The 21,433-nt window shown below is 35.2% G+C and overlaps 1 protein-coding gene across 1 annotated transcript in view; it reads left to right on the top strand.

Moving 5' to 3' along the window:
• The first annotated feature begins 2,462 nt into the window (after window positions 1-2,462).
• LOC128983054 (putative uncharacterized protein DDB_G0279653) overlaps window positions 2,463-21,433 on the top strand; it is a 61,290-nt gene continuing 42,319 nt past the window's right edge. The window contains exons 1-2 of the mRNA XM_054402187.1: window positions 2,463-2,594; window positions 6,916-6,991. Coding sequence (XP_054258162.1) covers window positions 2,569-2,594; window positions 6,916-6,991 — 102 coding nt within the window. The 5' untranslated portion in view covers window positions 2,463-2,568. The remainder of the gene's footprint in view (window positions 2,595-6,915; window positions 6,992-21,433) is intronic.

Genomic DNA, 21,433 nt, shown 5'->3' with positions numbered 1-21,433 from the left:
AGTTTTAAACTTCAGATCTAACAGTCAAATACAGGAGAAAATATTGAACAAAATAATAATATTTTAATAAATTTATGTTCATAAATTTAAATCAATAAAGTGCGAATTAATGAGCTGATGTCATCTGTCTGCCATGTTATCTTGTAACTGAAGTCCGTTAAGTCATAAGTCATTTATTTAGCCAAATCAACCAAATACAATTAGTGTTAGCTATGTCAAAATAAACGAAAATGAACTGGAGTAAAACTAAAATACACAACTTCTTAGGTATTTAACATTTGTAAGACTATTTACAAGTTGTGACTACCAGCCAAAAAATCCCGGACACTGTAAATACGTTATTTAAGAGCAATCTCTTCACCACCCTCTTAAAAGTCTGGTGATCCTGTGTGCTCCTTGGAAGCGCAAAATCAATGGTGGGATACCGGCACAATATTGCTGAGGTGGAGGACCAACAATAACAACACAAGTGCTGGCTGGACACAAATATCCAAGACATATATATATATATATATATAACAAGACAACAATAATAATCAATAACAAGGCATTGCCATGGCCAAGAGTAATAACCCATCCAAGCTTATAATACATTTAAAATTTCTTTAACAAAAAATATTTAATTTAAAATTTTATCTTTAATGCAATTTACAATTTCTTAAAAGAGACTATAAAATATTTGAATTTTAAATTTGAAATTCTTATTTAGTTAGGCCTAAGATTGCCACAAAGCGAAAAACATTTAAACAGACTATTTCAAACAAATTAATTAAGCTATGAATTAGGTTAGGTGGCCACCTTATAAAAATCTTTTAAAACATTTAAAACCTTTAGCCCTACATAAAAATAAATAATTTTACATTTACAACATGAAATACACTTACAAATATTGACAAATATGTGGTCGCCTCGCAAAGCCTAAGTTATAAATATACCAAGCGGTTAAAATCAACCGGCAAGGAAAAAAGGTTTTTACCTACGACCGTTTTTTAAAGTAGCCATTTCAGTCCAGTTCTTAGAATTGAAAAGTTTCACTTTACAGCTGTTTACTTTCATATCCGCATAGTTTCATTTCATATCCGCATAGTTTTCTCATATCCACACAGGTAACGGACCAATGAGGTTCAAGTATTGAGAGAAAAGAATTAAAATTGTAATGCTTCGAACGTCAACTAATCAGCTGATCAGCTGATCAGTTGACCAATTTAATTGTTGTTCCGACTTGTTCATGTTGATACTCGCGTATTCTTAATTAAGTTGGTGTTAAGTCCAAAAATAAATGAAATATTTGCCGAATTGTACCTGATACAATATTATTAATGGTAAGAATGCTGCTAGCAATGTAATATTTAACGAAGTTTAACAAACACGTACGGTAATTACAGGAAATCAGCTGATTATACAACAAGTCGTTGCATCACTTTCAGTAGCAATGACAACGAAACGGCACACGGAAGATTTCTCAGGTGCCGTTTGATGTCACTAACTGCTGACGTCACTTTGAGGGAACACCAATTCAGCAACGATACGGAGTTGAGCCATCGGCCTCGGTGGTGCAGTGGATAGCGTTGCGGGCTGATAATCCGAATGTTCCGGGTTCGAATCCCGCCGGCGACACCAACTTTTTTATCAACATTTTTTTCATATCAGCAAGTTTGGTTGGTTTGGTTAGGTTATTACAGTTTAATTTTATAATTAAAAATTATAAAATTGAATTTTAGGCAATTATAATTTTATTTTATGAACAAAACTATTTTTTAGATTAGTAAACCTGTATTTGATTTTTCCAATATCAGCACGTTTGGTTAGTTTGGTTAGGTTATGACAGTTAAATTTAATAATAGAAAATTATAAAATTGTCTGTTTCTTCAGACGCAGGAGTTAGTGACGTCAGCAGTTAGTGACGTCAAACGGCACCTGAGAAATCTTCCGTGTGCCCCACCGGCAATGACAATACACGAAAACATAACCTCTCTAAAAAGTTATCAGTAGTGATTGTTAGTAATTAAATCCAGATTGATAGTAATTAAAAAACGGTCGTAGGTAAAGTAGTGTACGCAACTCGCGTTAATAGTCTTTACGACACTCGTAGAAGTTTTTAAGGCACTCGCCAAGGCTCGTGCCTTAAATTTTCTACTCGTGTCGTAAAGACTCACTTAACGCAATCGTTGCGTAAACTACTATATCCTCAATCAAGGGGTGTGAAGCATAATTCAAAGAAAGAATTAAAATTGAAAGGAGAAAAATATAAAACGTGTAAAAATAGAATAAATGAATTAGTAAAAATGAAAATTAGTAAAATGAATCTGGTTCTCGGATCATCGGTAGTTTAGAACCTTCATGGTGTTTTAGTCAGCCTAGTAAGAGAGATATACAAGAAGAGGAGTAAAGTAAGTAGTAGAAGAAGAAGAAGAAGAATTTAATAATATAACCTAACCTAACCCTAAATAAGGAAGGCCAGGCTTTGGCAATTATTATAAAAGCGTAAACGTAAACATAAAACATTAAACAATCTCTTCTCTAATTAGGCCTACCTAATATTTTAAATTATTATCGAATCATATCAACATGGGAAAAGGTGGAATACCTGACAGGTAAGCCTGAGGTATCTCTTGAATTAATTACATTTAACTACATTTTAACTGTCAAGTTACTTAAATTTTCTGCTACAAATAACACACCACCTTTCAAAGGTTACTAGGGTTATTAGGTTAGTTTTTGGTTGCTAAGTTAATTTATTCATAATTGGCTTATTATTTAACAATTACAATAACAATTAACTATACGTGTATTTAAGAACAACATTTTTATGAAATCTATCTTGCAATAACTTAATTTTCTATTAAGGAAACCATGAAATATTGGAATAGGCCTCTAGATAGTGGAATTTCTAGTGTTAATGATGCTTGAGGTATTCCAGGGTTTTTTTTGGCAATTTGACTTCTTGCATTGCTGTTGAGGTAAATTTTTGTAACAGTATTTTGCAGTGTCTTACCCAGTGTTTTAATTAGGCATTAAAGTTTTCCTTCAAGAGTGACAGAATGAGAATGATTTATTTCCTGAAAATATTAATATGTACAAGGAAACGTCAATACAGTAGAACCTCTTTAATCCGAACCCCTGTAATCCGAACGTCCACTAATCCGAACGCCTCATTTCTGTACTCTTTACACAGTACAGTAGTTCTTTATTGTATAATGTATTTATTGATATACACACCATAATTATTTCAATTGTAATATACAGTACTGTTTATTCCCTATGTTTACTACTGTATTTAATAAACACTTTATTTTACTTTATAGGCCTAAGGTATTTTCCACTTTTCTATAACCATTGTTAAGTAGAAACAATAATATGTTCTGTAATCCGAACCATTCAATAGTCCGAACTATCCCCGGTCCCAATTAGTTCGGATTAAAAAGGTTCTACTGTACATCAATTTTTTAACCTAAGCCTGCAACACACCATGCAGAGAAATGAAAACCAAAACAAAACTTAGGGCCTATTAATCATCACAAATTGGCACTCATTGACTAAAAAAACTTAACTTAATTACTTGACCAGGTGAAGCTTCAAAAAAACTCTTTGATTGAGTAAATTGGATTTTCTAACAGAAGAGATTCGATTCCCTTTTTGAACTTTGCTTCCGGCAGTTTCTGAGCTGTACAAGGGAGTTTGTTAAAAAAGTTATATCTCTAGTATACAATAGCTAGATTGGACCTTTCTTAATCTAACATATAGTGTAGATTCAAGTCGTCCTTCCTCCTAGGGTGGATATCACTTCAGAGTGCTAGAGAGCCTGATATCCTAAAAAAAACTGTGTCTTGAAAAAACAATACAGTTGTAGGCCTAATCTAGACGTAACTCTGCATAACCTAACAGCATTTGGTAAAATCTTCTGTGGCCGTAATCTAGGAATTTACCGCTGTTGGTCTCTTCGTCTAGAACGTTCTCCATTTTGGTCAAGATCAATGATGCGATATTGGCCAACATACAAGTCTATGCCTAGTGAAAGAATTGTGACGTTGCTAGGTAAAAATTTACTTTGCCCTAAACACACTCCCTGAAGTGTGAAATCTTGTTTAAAAGTGTATAAAATGAAGTTTTGTAGCATATTAAATGCTGGAAAAGTGATTTCGGTCCCTCATTATGTGCACTAGGCCTAAACTTGCATCTTCTTTGGTGTGGCAACTGCGAGGAGCAGTTAAACTATTACAAAATAAAAGATTCCTTTCGTCCAACGAACACTCATCCCCACATCTTTCACCATTAATAAACCCCATCTGCTACAAGGAATGAGGACATTCAGTAAAACAAATGGTATTTGTAAGCTTAACCCATTACTTTTACTTCAGTAGTAGGCCTAGTATATAAAACTAAAAAAATACAGTCTGTCTAACTAAACATTGTTTCATTCGAACACCTTTTCACTTGTAGACCCAGGCCTTCCATCTAGGCCTACCGATAAGGATCAATTTCAATTTTACCCACAATAGTTTTTACAATAAAAAGTTTAGAATTTTTACATAATTTTGGCAGAATGCTAAATGTTTGTCTTGGAAGTACGGTAATAAGCTCACGTCTACAAACAGCCGTTGATAGGACCTAGCTTACCACAGAGATTAAGTTTGAACAAAAATGTTCAATATTTTACAATATTTTTTAGTTCAGTCTGTTGCCTTATTACATACATTGCTGTCACACTAGATCATACAGTCCTGTCATCATTATTGTTTTGTCAACATTATAATTTTTGCATTTATTTATTATTAGCTTGCACCCATGTTCTATCAAATCATTTTGTGAAACCGTCTCACATATCTTGTCATCTAGTTATGCATGTACTGTCACTACGGCAAATACCAGAGCTAGGCAGAATCTCGATGTCTCCCTTGCAACATTGAGCAGAATGCTCAATTCCTTCCCTACGACAGCCATCAAGTTCTTCAACAGACTCCCTTCCAGCATTCAATGTCTGGACGACCGGAAGTTCATGAGTGCTGTGAAAGACTTATATGATGATTAAATAATAGATTAATAGATGATTAATATACCATACTACAAAGTAGATTATTTCTTTGAGGACAATTTGGAGCGGGACGATTAATTTTTTGTATCGCCTACTGCCTGCCCCCCCTTGGGGAGCGAGAGTCATCGTTTTGTATTAGCATTGTATGTTATTTTCAACTGCTCTTGTTAGCCATCTAAGTTTGCTTTCATTTGTAAATTGGTGTTATACCTGTCGTTGAAATGTATAAAAATAAATAGGCCTAAGAATATGGATCCTAAACACAAAGAAATGATGTCACTGGCTCAATTATTTAACTGATTAACGTAAGAGCTGATTTGGACTACCTTTTTTGGAGGTTTTTTACAGTTCCATGGAATCCATTCCATTGAATTGATTCCAACTCCAAACTTTATTGGGACTAGGCGTACCACTACAGACGAAAGTGATCGTTGCACATGTGTGGACATGTGATAATTAACCTACAATTAAAATGTGATTGCTAGTGTTTCTTGTGAAAGGTTTAAGAATGTAGAGTAAAGTTAAGCGGCTATGGTATAAGATACGGTACTCCAAAGACCTAAATAATACAAAAACCTTGCACCCGTTTTTAGTAAATTATAGGCTAGCGTTTTAAACACTAGTGAACTGCTCATCGTAATGGCTTTATCTAGGCTACTTGGCCTAATCACTTCTCATTACCATCTTTACTGGTTTTTAGCGAATTTCCCATATAGGGAATAAGCTATTACCGTAGTACTCACGGTAAGACCTGGACCCGGGACCGATTTTTTTTTTTCGTTTTGAGGTCCCTAGAGGTCAAAAACACCATCCGTTCAAATTCATATGTATATATATATTTATATATATATATATATAATATATTTATATATATATATATATATATGTGTCCGTTAGCGCGATAACTCGAGCAAAAATGATCCGATTTTGATGAAATTTGGTACAAACGTGGTAAACCTACGTTTATTCGAACGAGTTCGCGAACCAGCATGATCGGACCATGGGAACGGGGGTTTTATGGGGGCTTTTATGGGGTAAAAATGGGTTTTTCCCATTTTTGACCCAAAAAACATAAAATTTTGCAATTTCTTTCGAAACTATTTTGTAGAGCTTAAAAAAACAAATAATTTAGTATATTGAAGCGTTATAATGCGCCTAATGGTTACGGAGAAAATTCCAAAAAATTGTAAATTTAAAATTCCCATGTTATTCTTATGGAGAATAAGTAAACTGTTGTAGTTTGCTTGTTTATAAACATATTTTGCCCAAATTTGGAAAATGTTTTTATTTCTTACTAACTATTAACATTTTACATAAAAAAACACTTTTACCCTCCCTGTTGCAGCAAACCTAAGTATGTTTTAAACTGATTCTATTTAAATAGGGAATAAATGTGATATTTTTAAGGAGACATTTTAGTGTAAATCCATTTAGGGAAATGGAAATTCGCTTAGTCTGCAGGTTTGCTGCGGCGGGGGTATTTTATATTTTCAGTTAATTAATTAATTCTATTTATTTGTTACTGTACACAGCATACACCATTTTAAATAATATGTACACAGGAATAGCTGAACAAAACAGAACAAAGGTTTTCAAAAATATCACAGCTCGAAAATAAGCAAACAGACTTAACACTAATAGTAAGTATATATTGTAGATTGAGAAAGGACAAAAATGCAATCTAATTTATAATTTACAATGATATGAGTGAAGCTAATAAGTTCCTAGTAGAAGTATAAATAATTGACGTTCACACACAAATAATAGACAAAAACGAATGATAAATTCACAAAGAAAATACTACCTAATATTAACTTAAAAATACTTGGACAAATAATGCTAGGATTGTAGATAAACTCTGTGGTGATTGAATTGTGTTTCAGGTGGCTACCATATTCTCCGATGGGCAGCGTAGTTCCTGGAACACGTTTCATCGCATGTAAAGTTCCACTTAATGATGTAAGTTAGTCCTAATTATTTTTAATCAGTTCCTGTGTTTCTAATTGAGTATAAAAGTAGCCTATAGGTGTACAAATTTATAGTTTTACTGTCTGTAGAATTTGACCATTGAATCATTATGCGCATAGGCCTAACAAAAACCACGTCAAAAGACAAACTTAATTTGAACTTCTCCATTATTAGGTCTTTTTAAACTGGGGCTAGCTTATAGAATACATGGGCTATCTCATGTTGACGAGCAAAGTGGTTCTACTGCCGTGTCGTCACAGCACGGACTCCAAGGATCTGACCAGCGCGCGGCCCATATACATACAGCTCATTTATAAGCTACCCTACATTTAAACTATTGTTTGTACCTATTAAACTTATATCATTGTAACCTGTTATATAGATAAACTAGTTTTGAAACATTTTGATAGTTCATTGAGCAATTCAATTCAAGGAGGTTAAGTTACAGAAGTTTAACATGAGCCGATAGACATACGCATGTATTGCACAAACAGTGATTCATGCTTCTTAAGAAATGGAAACAAGTGGTGATATTCACCATGCACCTTCCTTTTTTCATTCACTTTATGCACCCACTTCAAACCAGTTTGAAGCTCGCAAAATGAATGTGAGTTAATTGTTTTCGCTGTGCTCCAAACTGCGTGCGAACTTAACTATACAGTACTAACTTATGTGACATCTTGGAACTGATCAAGTTCCCGTTTGTGTCGCTCTCGCTAGTCGCTTCATGTGTGCGACGTCAGTCCCTCTCAGTCGCCTCGTTTTAGCTCGCCCTTGATTGCCCCGCCCGCTCCGCTCCCGAACGCGGTATGTGTGTTTCTACCCTAAGACAATAACAAATATATAACGAAGAAAAGTCTTGGTATTTGCAGTAAATGTTAAAAATAAACTGTGTTTTTGTTGTAAATTTCCAAGTTTTCTTACATCTAAATTACAATATAGCCTAATATTGAATTTAAACTTGATTTAGTTTGATAAGGTTATTATGATATAGGTAGCCTTTTTAGGAAAAAAACCAGTTTGTCAGTAAAGCCTCAGTAACACCATTTATGATCACTGTTGTGGTTCAGCTGATAAAATATCATCTAAATAGTCCGTGACTGACTAGAGTGCTGCTATCTAGTAACGTATTGAAAAACTAAGGCGCTATCTGTTAGCAATTGTTGACGTCAGCTTAAATACCAGTTTTTACTCCATATTCTCCAAGCACAGATAGCCGAGAAGGCTAGGGCGTGTGTCACTTGGCCAGTGGCCAGTGGCATTCGTTTGCTTGGGTTCGATTCCCATCCTGTGTGTGGCAAATAATTGGTGACCTTTGTGTTTGTAGCGATAGCGGTATACTTCAACCACTGGGGCATAGTCAGGTGTTCATAATCCTTTGTTTAGACATACACCTCAAATCATCGGATTGGGCAAATCTTTTAGCTAAGTGGTTGTTAGTGTATCCTACGAACATGCAGGTCACCAATGGCCGTTTTGCTTCTTTTTGTTAAAATAACCTTCTCTATATCCTTTAAAGATTTGAGTAAACAGCCATATATCGTTGCATAAGACTCAAAGGGTTAATAGGCAAGCATGTTTCTTAAAAACCTTTTTTCTCAGCTCGTGCGCATTGCAGGGAAAATCTACGCTTACTGTTACAAAGATATTTATCTGTAGATGAGCAGAATCCCTTCATAAAATAAAATAGGCTCAAAAATAAGCACAAAAAAGAATTTTAAATAACAAAAAATTTACATGGGCCTTATGGGTTACCATGCTGGTGACGAAATAACAACGAAATATAAAAACAGAAAATTTAAACGAATGAAAGAAATTTCTATCACATGTTTTCTTTACAGCGTGGGGGGAAAATAGAGAAGTCTGTACATTACATATTATTACTGGGACGGGTGGTGTCGTCCTGTAATCCAGCTACTAGGAGGTCACGAATTGTGGATATTTATAGGCATACACTGTGGATGCGATGCTCCCTGGTGTGGATTAACGTCCGCACGAACGAGTACTCGACTATCCTTAGTACTATCCTGATAATTAGACCAATTCGTTAAATACCAAGGAAAAAATGTGGTTCGGATTCCACTCTAAACTGTAGGTCCCTTAGTTGCCATTAGCTGTATGGGCTATTAATTAACAGCTGTGTCTAAGGAACATGTCAACCTTAGTCACTAACAAGACTACAAGATCGCGCCACTCATCCTACACTCATCCTTCGCTCATATTTTGGTTAAAATACGTACATAGTGGCGTAATTGATAATTGATAGGCCTAATTGATATTGGTGGAGTTTTTGAACACTGGACGACCTCTATTATTGGTCGAGTTTTCAACCACAGGGGGACCTCTAGTTCCACTAAATACACATGTAGGTTATTGGGTTATTTGAAATAGGTATGTTTAGCAAGCTAAATGTAGGTAAGTTTTTAATGAATTTACGGGCCAATTTCTAATGATTTTGTCTAGGATTCATTAAAATTCAGAGCTACCTTTTGAATTATTATCAATTATGTTGGAATTTATTTAAATCTCACAAAGAAAGTGTCAAATAAATTTATTGAAACCAAACAATTACCTTTACTATGACAAACCTAGATACAAATATAGTTGTTATTCTATTTTTAACTCTATGGTAGCCTCGTGAAATGCTTGCCTTGAAATCTGAAAGTCGCTGGATTGAGCCCAAGCGAGATTGATTTTGAACCCATCCCATTTATCATTGGGCTATTAATTAATGATGACATCTAGTAGAAGGTAGTCAGCAACAAGACCAATGGTCTAATTGCCAATATTCCAATGGTCTGCTGGATATGTCCCTTGGTCTTGGTATGATGATAAGTTACCTCATGTAGCCAGTGGCGATCTGTCCCTCATAACAACTAAACTAGCTAAAAGGCTGTTGCGTCCTCCAGAAATGTGCATGAAAATAGTGTTTATAAAATTAGTAAAACGTAATAGTAAAGACCTCCTGTTTATTAAATTTGGAACCATAGAACAAAGCTTTAAGTTAATTGAAAACTTTAAAAATCCTACATTACAGGCCTACCTAATACACTTTTTTACATGTTTGGGATTTTATCTCAGAAAAAAATTAATCAGACCACAACATGTTCCAACCCCGAGTAATCTATACTATAATAACAGTAACACTTATGCACAATGATTTCAAAAACGGCTCCCATGATTTCTTCTAAATTGTTATGAATGTCTTAGTTTCAGGGTAAAACAATATCCATGCTAGCCAAGCCAATGTTCTGGAAAATTTTGTTTTTCGTTAGAAACTTTAAATTAATTTTTTATATTTCTAACATTGGTCTCATGAAAAGCTAGGTAGCCAAGACAGCTTTCTGAAAATGTAAATAAATAAATTGTATAATATGCTTAAAATAAATCATCTACGGTATAGTGGCAAATTACTAAATACAGTAGGTACAAAAGTAAAGGATATTCCCATAAATACCATTTAGCATTGGTCATTTGTTTTTTCCTTCCACCATGATTTAATACACTTGGGGTGTTTTATTAACAGTTAACTAGCCGTTGTACCCATGTGTTTGATACTCTTTGCCATATTCTCATAATTGCTTGTTCCTCTATTACATCCGTATTTTGAGTGAATTAATTAACATCTGTTGTATTAATTGTTTTTCTCAATATACACAGTTACAGTCCACTTAAAGATCTTTACTTATTTTTTATTACAAGTTATTTTATTTACACGCAACACAGTTACCTAACATTTTGGTCCGTTCAGAAGCCAAATACGATATTGTCAAGAATTAATTACCTATGGTAAATTATTACACAAAGAAGATTTGGTGAGTTTTATAGACTAAATTTCTAACAAGACTTACTACCTTAATTTTGATTCACATTGCTTCACGCTACATGGATTGACCAATCTTCAATTGAAAATGAGTATTAACAATGAAAATGCATTGAAATTTCTTCAATTGAAAAAGGGATCGATAAGGGAAAACTTCAGAGAGGTCATAGGTAATCAGCGTACATCTTTGAAACCTAATTATTTGAGACAGCGATGCAAATTAAAAATTGGTTTACTATCTACTACCATAGATTAAATACTCCTTTTATCTATGCTACTACTGTTCCTCAATACTTTTCCAGATATAACTAATGTACCTATATCATTTAATTATGTCGTTTCACGAAGGTTAGTGAACACAGGTTAGGAAAGTCAGTAGTTTTTTTATGGTTTGAAACTGGACCCAGCTGTTCCTGATCATTGGGCTTTAAATAAATTATCCTGGCTAATTAAACAGCTGATCTTAGTCAGTAACAAAGCTACACAGATCATCTCACACTATTCTACACCATCGATCTCTATTATTAGAGATCGATGTTCTACACTCATCCTTCACTCATATTTGGGTTAAAATACACACCTAGCGTCCCCATCTCAATAATTGATAACTGATAAATTGACAATTACTATAAACAGCAGCTCAATTGTGTGGACGAAAAGAAAATCTAATACCCCCGCCCCAGCAAACCTGCAGACTAAGCAAATTTCCATTTGCTTGATTGGATTTACACAAAAATGTCTCTTTAAAAATATCACATTTATTCCCTATTTAAATAACATTAATTTAACGAGTACTTAGGTTTGCTGCAACAGGGAGGGTAAAAATGTGTTTTTTTTTAATGTTAATAGTTTAGAATGAAATGAATGCATTTTTCAAATTTGATCAAAATATGTTTATAAACAAGCAAACTACAACAGTTTACTTATTCTCCATAAGAATAACATGGAAATTTTAAATTTACAGTGTTTTGGAATTTTCTCCGTAACCATTAGGCGCATAATAAGGCTTCAATATACTAAATTATTTGTTTTTTTAAGCTCTACAAAATGGTTTGGAAAGAAAATTTTAAATTTTAAGTTTTTAGGAAATGAGAAAACCCAATTTTTACCACATAAAACCCCCTATAAACACCTGTTCCCATAGTCCAATCATGGTGGTTCCCGAACTCGTTCGAATAAACTTAGGTTTACCTACACGTTTGTACCAAATTTCATCAAAATCAGATGAGTTTTGCTCGAGTTATCGCGCTAACGGACGTACATATATAAATAAATAAATATAATATATATGAATTTGAACAGATGGTGTTTTTGGCCTCTAGGGACCTCAAAACGAAAAAGTAAATCGGTCCCGGTTCCAGGTCTTACCATGAGTACTACGGTAATAGCTTATTCCCTATATGGGAAATTCGCTAAAATTGATCAGGTAGGCGTACATGGTTACCTTTCGTCCAGATTTGTTAACACTATAGGTAAACCTAAACTAAATTAAGATCCTAAAAACGTGACCTTGATTCTTTTCCTCACAATACTTTAAAAATAAATGTCAATAGGTTTTGAAATACCTAATTCGGTAGTGCGAAGTCAATATTTTAGTAAGATCTTACAATATTCAATCCGCGATTTTAAGAGTTTCAGTGGACTTTTGGTGTGGTTTATGTAAATTAGGACCAAGTTTGAGGGTGGCTAGCAGCAGGTGTTTTTTAGGCAGCAAATCACATTTGACATACAATTATAACCAGAAGGGCATTGTTTACTCGGTGGGGTAATTTGATTACGTCTAGAGCCGCATTCTTGACCCCATGTGGAGTAGACGGACCACCCCATCATATTCTTATTTATTTATTTATTACTATCTCCACGTCATTCGCCATTTTACAACGATCTACTAAAGGTTCGTGAACATTGAAATATAATTATTTAAGTGCTAACATACGGGTACGATAGATTTTTTGAAATATCTAGCATTTACAACATTAATAAATCATTGAGATGTAAAAAAATATAATAGTTAACTAAAATGTAAACTACATAAACTAATATAATGTAAACTACAGCATATTCTCCATAAGAATAACATGAGGGTTTTCGGTTTTAATTTTTTTTTAATTTTTTCTGTAACCGATAACTGTAAAATCACTTCAATATACTAAACTGTTGGTTTTTTAAGCTTTTTAAAGTGGTTTGAAGATAAATTATAAAATTTTATTATTTTAGGGTCAAAAATGAGAAAAACAAATTTTTGCCCTGTAAAACCAACTCCCCATAAAACCCCGTTCCGATGGTGGTCCGATCATGCTGGTTCGCGAACTCATTCAAGTTTATCCCGCCCTACACCTTCAATCAAAATTTCACCAAAATCGGACAAAAATTAGCCTATCTAGTATTCGCGTTCACATACACACATACCACATATAGCAATTTGAACGAATCCTGTTTTTGGCCTCTAGGGACATCTAAATGAAAATTATATCGGTCCTAGGGGTCTTACCCATGGCCCCACCCCCACCCACCAATAGTAGTCACCCATGGTAATAGCTACTTCCCTACAGGAAAATTCGCTGAAATAAAAAAAAAACACTTGTGTTTTCATGTCAATAGGCTTTAGTGTACATCTGCATTTTATACCACTAGTTTATATAATTTAAAAAGTTGTTTTACAACTTTCCGAGTAATTTTAATGTTAAACAAATTTGTTATTTCAACAAACCACCATGAGGTAAGATATAACAAAAACTTTTTAACAAAACCTCTGTAGCCTACTCTGCTAATCACCTTCCATTGTTGTATGTAGTAGTTGATTAGTAATTGATGAAAATGCCAATCTTCGTTTTAAGTTACCGGTACCTACGTATACAAAAGCAGAACACTACTACTACTACTTCAGTAAGTGAAATGATCGCAAAAAGAAAGATGTTAAGTCAGCAATGTCGTCAAAATAGGCATAAAACTTCAAACCAGTTTATAAAAATGTTTGATACAGTGATTAGCTATGAATATACTTAGTATTTGTTGATATTGGATACCACAAAATATATTTAATATTCTGTATAAATCAAATATTTAAAGTACTAGGATGTGAAAGTACCCAGAACATAAAATTGTTGGTGGGATCTGATTAATACTGCAATATATCATACAGTAGAAATACATCTAATCTAAGAGGATGACTTGATTTTTGATTGATTTCTAACGAGTGTTAGAAAAACCTACAGAATCCTTCACCTTCACTATCAGTTGGTGATAACTGTAGAAATGATGTGCTTCCTCGACGTAGATAAACACTGGGAGTACTATGAATTATGTGAGATCTTGTTTAGTTCCTCGGAGGGCTGTGTACAGCAGCGTATGTCAAAGATTTGTCCAATATTTCGAAAAAGCGACATCACGTACAGCGCCTTCAAACCGCGACTGGCAACACACGCTCAACATATCTGTACTGCACGTTGCCTAATTCAATGGAAGGGACTTTGTTAAACGTTGTAGTCCAATATTCGCCATGTAAACCACATGTTATTTAATCATTATGTGTCACAGGAACCAAAGGGGGTACCTACCGAAAACTATCAAGCGTTTCATTTTTGCAAATAAAAATAAAGCTGATTGATTCTGAAATTCTAATCAGAGTAAAGGTTAAAAAATACACCTAACTGTATTTAGAAAATACGAAATTTTCCTCTCAAAGAGTGAAATTTTTAAACGAATGAACATTGTACATTTCTGATTGGACCAAAATGTTTATATTTAATACAGCTTTAAACCTATGTTTAACATAAAACATGTTAGTATTCCCACTACCATTAACAACATTAGTTTCAGTTTTGAAGGGGAACCCAGTCCAATCATGTATTTATTACATATCTTTGTATGTATTTTTAGAAATTGCATAATTCCTTTCGCCCTTTGATGACTTTTTACAGTCGACATGTTGTCATCTGGGAGAACTATCTTTTACGTCATGTCCCATGAAAGTCAGCCTAGAACCTTCTTCTTCCCGAAAATCCCAGTAAACTCCAGCCAAAAAGCCAATCGTTAACAAACTTTCCCATCAAAAGGTTTCATCACAAACAATAGCGGGATTTCCATTTTTTACAAACACAAATTTACCTCAGGACAGCTTTGAGAAACTCTTAAGATTTTTTGATAAAAATATAATCACTCCAGTATGCATACATACAGTTAAACTGAACAATACAAATATATGCTAGCCAAAACACATTACCTAGGCCAGTCGAAAAAAACTGCCGCAACAGATTTGTACGTGTGCATTTAAATGTTATGAATCACGGATTCATTTCTGGTCGCTGGAGGAGTGGAGACTCAGAGGGAACCCCTAGGTGACTGTGACTGTGGTAGAGACTGTCACTGTCACAGCTGTACCGTGTGTAACTATGGCTGATGGGCGCGCTGCCATCGTTAGTTTACTGCGCCATCAACACTGTCGCTCGGAAACTCAGCTATATATTGTTTACACATTGTAAAATCGACGCGGACAGGTTTAAGCCTCTAGTAAATTAAACGGCGCCGCGGCTGTACCCATCGAATATTTGAATGTCAGATTATGTTGGTTTCCATTATTTCGGTGATATTTCAGGCGGCCGCCTTTCCTGTAGTTTATAGGATTTTAATTTGTGAGGGCCCTAGCCGTGCTTTATGGGGGCCGATGCAGGTGCCTCGTTTTTATAACTGTTTTATACGAATCCACTCGCTGCGCCAGACGTAATTCATTTTTCGAATCATCGTGCGTTATAGGGCCAACAGACCGCTGTATATAACGCTTTTATTGGAGGTTTATTGAGGTGACGTTTAGGGTGACTGTGGAACACAATCATAAACGATGCGTTTCCGAGGAGCTGGTTCAGAATTCTTAGGTTTCGAGTGAAGAATTTGTCGATGTTTTGTGTGTTATAAGGATTTTACAAAAAAACTGGTTCGAACGTAAATCAGCATCAATTGATTTTCTTTCTTCAGAAATCAACCTGAATGACAATGTTGCCAATTTTTATGAAAAACTTTTGTGGATACTTTTTAGTGCTCAGCAAAACTGAAACACATCATACATATTTAGATTTAAATAATTTAAATGTAAATCAAATTGTGCCAGGTCTTCTGTACGAGTGAGGTACGCCGTTATTAGGGGCCGTTATTCCGTTTGGAAGGGGATTCATGAAAGCTCTCTCTCCTGCATTAACACTTTTAGATTTGGTGACGTACTAGTGTCGCGTTGGAGCTTTGATTTGAGTCAAGATAAATAAAATAAAATAACCTTGATCTTGATCGTTTAATTTTTTTTATATATTAGCCAATCAAATACACATTTGGCAATGTCAAAAATCCTGTTCATCAGCTTAGTGTTTTGGTTGATAACATTTTACCCGTTGCGTGCTATAAGCACAATCCGGCATAACACATGCAGAATACGTAAAACGTACGTATATTATGTTTGTCGATGAATCTCCAATGAGAGCCTTATTTGTAAACTCTGAATATTTCACGCCCCAAGTTATTGTAATATATGAGAGGACTCCCTACCTAAGCGATTAACACCTGTAAACTAGGGCAGCTTCTCGAAATTAAATCATCACCAGAGGGTAGAAAACAATAAATAAAACAAACTGGAGGCGTGAGAGAGGACGGAGCAAAGCGAGAAAGATAATTGCACGGAAGCGAGCATTAGAATAACAAATGCTGGCGGGGGATGTGGACGTAGCGAGGGATGAAAACATCAGAGCGCCGCGGCGGGAACAATGGTCACCTGATTATTGAATACAGACAGAGAGGCGGTAAATCAAAACCACAAATTGAAAACTGAAAACAATTATAACTGGGTCCGACTGCGGCGGGCCCCCGGCACGGATTTGAATATGCTTGCGATTACACCTGGCAGGCTGATTACTGACTGTTGGCCGACGAAATGGGCTCTTCGCGGGAATCTGCGTTGTAACACAATCAATATGTGTGTCAGACCCATCCCTTGGTTAGTCTAGCTCACTTAGATACACGGTTATGTATGTTAATAGTTTCCTTAGTTCCTCTGAATTATAGAAGTTTACTCGAAAGTAAACGCAGCGTAGAGTGAATGTGTAGAGTGAATTGTAAACTCTTAATTATAACATAGTTAACGTGGTTTAAAATTAAATTTATCGTAAAAATCATCAACTAATTGATACACACGTGGAAAACATAGATTCCATCCGTCAAATTGCCAGATATTATATTCCGTTGAACACCGAGTGACAGTAATTGTGAAAATGTATTCACCGACTATTGACATGCTATTGATAAGGATCCATTTGTATCTCGCACTAATGTTTTGTAACGAGGACCATTGAGCTTGTCCCAACAGATGCTTTATAATAGTGAAGCGTGACATCTGATGCTCGAGTGAGCCGTGACGTATCGTGTGCCGACAGCATTAGCAGCTTACACCTCTACACCTCTACACAGATGTCTTCAGTCTCTCGAGGAAGTAGTTTATCAATTTGTCTTTGGCCGCTGCGACACTTTGTAACACAACAATCAAGACTTACAACGCTCTCTACGGTCAAAGATGGGTATTTACCACCGGATGCAGACCCTAGGTTGATGAGGTCACAGGTCACAAGTGCCTCGTAGACACTGAGCTTTATACTCCACTCGGACCACAAACAGTCGCTTAGACCTCGTTACGCATCGCGTTTCTAGCTCTAGACCTATGCGGTAAACTTACCAACATCAGTAATTTATATATTCCGTTGTTGTGGTGTTGTTTGAGGTGTTGCGGCAGAGGTGTTCAGCTCCTGGGCGGATGTTACGGCTGTTGATGACCGCCAGAACACGCTTTGTATATGGTTACCGCGCGGCTCTTACCTCCAAAAAGTGATGAATCGCTGTTTAATTTAAAATCGTTTACGAGGGGGCAGTAAACACCTTATTAAACCTCCAGCGGCCGCCGTTGCTGTTGCTTTTTGTGCTTCCCCTAATTAAGCGTGAACGGTCACTCAATCCGCCGTGGAGGCCACTCGGCCACTCTGAGGGGCCGTGACTGAGTTTCCAAATTACATTTTCCAAATTCATTTAGCTACTTATTCTCAAAGTAAAGGTATCCAAGTTTGGATTCATAATTTGAAACTTAAAAATCTAATACAATCTCTATTTTCCATCAATACATTTTGAAACAATATTCATAGCATTCAACAAAGCTACTTCCCTCACAAACATTCAGCGTACCTACATAAAAAAGACGACTTTCTGATAATTTATTGAATTAAGGCCCATAGACAAAGGAACCCTTTAGGGGCCCTTAAGTAGATCTACGCTCATTATACAATTTAATTGTACTTCAGTATTTCTGTTGATCTTACTCGTGTCTAATCAAACGTATGGATTAACATTCCTTTAATACATTTGTTATATTTGCATTACCTATTTAAATGTGGACGTCATCTAGGTGTGTATTTTTACCCAAAATATGAATGAGTGATGAGTGTAGAATGAAGTGTGATGATCCTCGTAGCTTTACTGACTAAGAACAGCTGTTTCATTAGCCGGGATCACTAATTTAAAGCCCACTGATCAGGGACAAAGCTGGGTAATGTTTCGAACCTTCAAAAACTTACTGGCAAACGTATATTTGTTAATTACTACGAGATGTAATTTTCAATTCAGTTACATTATGCCCAGCGAATAACCGCAATGGCGTTATGCCCAGCGAGTTGTGTGAATATAAACATCCGATTTCCTAAGTTTGCTAACTTTTTCGAAGATGAGCTGCATAATTCGAACATAACCTCAAACGGAGCGTGGAAAGAAGCGGAAATATTAGGGGATGGTCAGTTTGACCGAGTTAGGACCAGCTGGTGAGCAACAAGTCTCTGGCCATCAGCCAGTGTACGGCACGGACGACCTGTTGTGTACACACATGTACATGTAGATAATGTAGTCTTGGTGATAATCCTTACAAAGTCCCTCTACGAAACCTTTAAACTGTTTATGCCAATTTTGTTTACTAAAACCGCAAGTTATAATACCAAAAATAATAAGTTTGTAAACTTTTGAAAAAATCAACTTTTTTTGTAAAAGATCCTTTTAGCGAATTTCTTATATAGGGAATAAGCTATTACCGTAGGTTTCATGGCAAGACCTGGACTCGGGACCGATTTAATTTTTTTGATTTGAGGTCCCTAGAGGCCAAAAACACCATCCGTTCAAATTCATTATACTGTATATGTGTGTGTGTGTCCGTTAGCGCGATAACTCGAGCACAAATGATAAGATTTTGATAAAATTTGGTACTAAACGTGTAAACCTACATTTATTCCAACCAGTTTGCAAACCAGCATGATCGGACTATGGGAACGGCGGTTTATGGGGTATAAATTGGGTTTTCCCATTTTTGACCCTAAAAACATAAAATTTCACTATTTCTTTCCAGATCATTTTGTAGAGCTTAAAAAAATAAATAATTTTGTATGTTGAAGCGTTGTTGTATGCCTAATGGTTACGGAGATAATTTAAAAAAAACTTTAAATTTAAAATTCACCTGTTATTCTTATGGAGAATAAATAAACTGTTGTAGTTTGCTTGTTTATGGATATATTCCGATCAAAGTTGGCAATCAACATTTCAATAAAAACACATCTCAATACCTTCCTTGTAGCAGAAAACCTAGGTACTCATTAAAATTAATGTTACCTATTTAAATAGGAAATATTTTTGTCTATGTCATGAACACTTTCCTTTTAAATACATGTAACATTCTTTTACTCTCTTTCATTGTATTTGTATTATCAACACATATTGCTGAAGACTGCTCCTGGTCGAACTGAGTACTGTAGGTGATACAGTCGTAAACCTCTAGAAACACTCTATCCTTCTCTCCGCTCCACCCCCTTGTAGCAAAGTTATGTCTCGTAGTTTGTCGTCAGAGAAAGTTGAAGTTTTACGACCATCACCTAACCTTAAGGTTTAAGTGCGGACAAAATGTATACTAGTTCTGTAGTTGTTTTCATTCCAAAACTTGAATGGATAACATACGAGGACGGTTTTAACTGAAAATCATTTAAGCCCAGCGACAGACTTTTAGAGTGGGAAAAGCCCCCTTAACTACCGTACCCTGTTATACAGTAAAGCCAATCAAATAAAGGACTTTAGAAGGTTAAAAGCCAAAAAACTCTGACGACCGTATGAGAAAAGTCCGAAATCAATTATATCGGCGATTAGTAGTATTATGATGTTGTATTGGACTGAATTGACCAAAAAGCTAAGTTATTCTCAGATTTCTTTGTAAGTGTAGTTGATTTGAGGTTATTTCATTTTGAATGTTTATGGCATACACGATCATTTAACCACGATAAAAGCCACAAAATTAAAACCAGTGTCCTCCTCATCCCATGGTACTTGCATACTCTTTTTACTGTCTTCACCTTAAAGTGCAAAGCCACTGTGGAATGTTTCTCCACATGGTTTAATACTGCAAGGAACAGTTTAACTCCTTGGGCAGTGGCGGTTCGTAAATATTATCATTATGTTGACTAATAAGGTTATGACAATAGCATAATACTGTATAGCATAATAAGGTAATAGCAGTTTGTCAGTTAACGGGTTCGATTCATAGAATATAACGTGTTAAAAACGTCGCCTTTCTATAGATGCAAGCTATGTTTTAGTCAACATAAAAAATTAGTACATACGTATACTTTGCTATCCCTTACTACATCCAGTTGAAGAACTCCAGAACAACTTTTACAGATTGTCATGGCTTAGGGCAACTTCGGAATTGGTAATCGCCTTTCTTATGTGGAACGTTAATGGAACGTTGCATTTTTATGTTGACCATATCTGTCTGGTCCAAATAACACTTTTTATTCCTCCCTACGATAATTTTAGCGAATTTCCCTTTAGAGAAATAACTATTACCTAAGGTAGCACTGTAAGACCTGGACCAATTTACTTTTTAATTTTGATGACCCTAGAGGCCAATAACACTATTCGTTCACATAGTTTTATAATATATATTTATACATATATAACAAGTATGTGTGTACGTAAACGCGACAACTTGAGTATTCTGGTCCGATTTTTATGAAATTTGGCGTGGAGGTGAAGCGCGGGATAGAGTTGGACGAGTTTGTGAACCAGCGAGATCGGCAAAGGGAACGGAATATTATCTTTAGAGTAAACAAACACGGACAAATTTTATATTGAAGAATAGTACTAAAATTCAAGGGAAAAACTGCGTTTTAATTCCCATGTTATTCTTGTGGAGAAAAAGAAAACTGTTGTGGTTTTGATTATTTATGGATACAATTTTTTCATATGTTGATGAAATTTGGCAAATATATTTATTTAATCCTATACTATTAACATTTGGTCAAAATAACACATTTTACCTTCTCTGTAGCAGCAAACCTAATTACTAGTTAAATATTTTTATGGGGAATAAGTATACATTTTTTATGAAAATATGTTAGTAAAAATCCAATCAGACAAATTGAAATTGGCTTACTCTGCAGGTGTGCTGCAGCGGAGGTATCTTAATTTTATTTTTACCATGATAGACCGTCATAAAATTGGTTTGCCACTTGTTTACCTTTCAAGCATTCTCGTATCTTTGTAACAAGACATGTAAT

This window comes from Macrosteles quadrilineatus, unplaced genomic scaffold (assembly GCF_028750875.1).
Source record: "Macrosteles quadrilineatus isolate MER2022 unplaced genomic scaffold, UCM_ALF_1.0 Scaffold_1__1_contigs__length_201487025, whole genome shotgun sequence".
Lineage (NCBI taxonomy): Eukaryota > Metazoa > Arthropoda > Insecta > Hemiptera > Cicadellidae > Macrosteles > Macrosteles quadrilineatus.
Note: the sequence above shows the minus strand (reverse complement) of the source record. Positions and strands in the feature narration are given on the sequence as shown.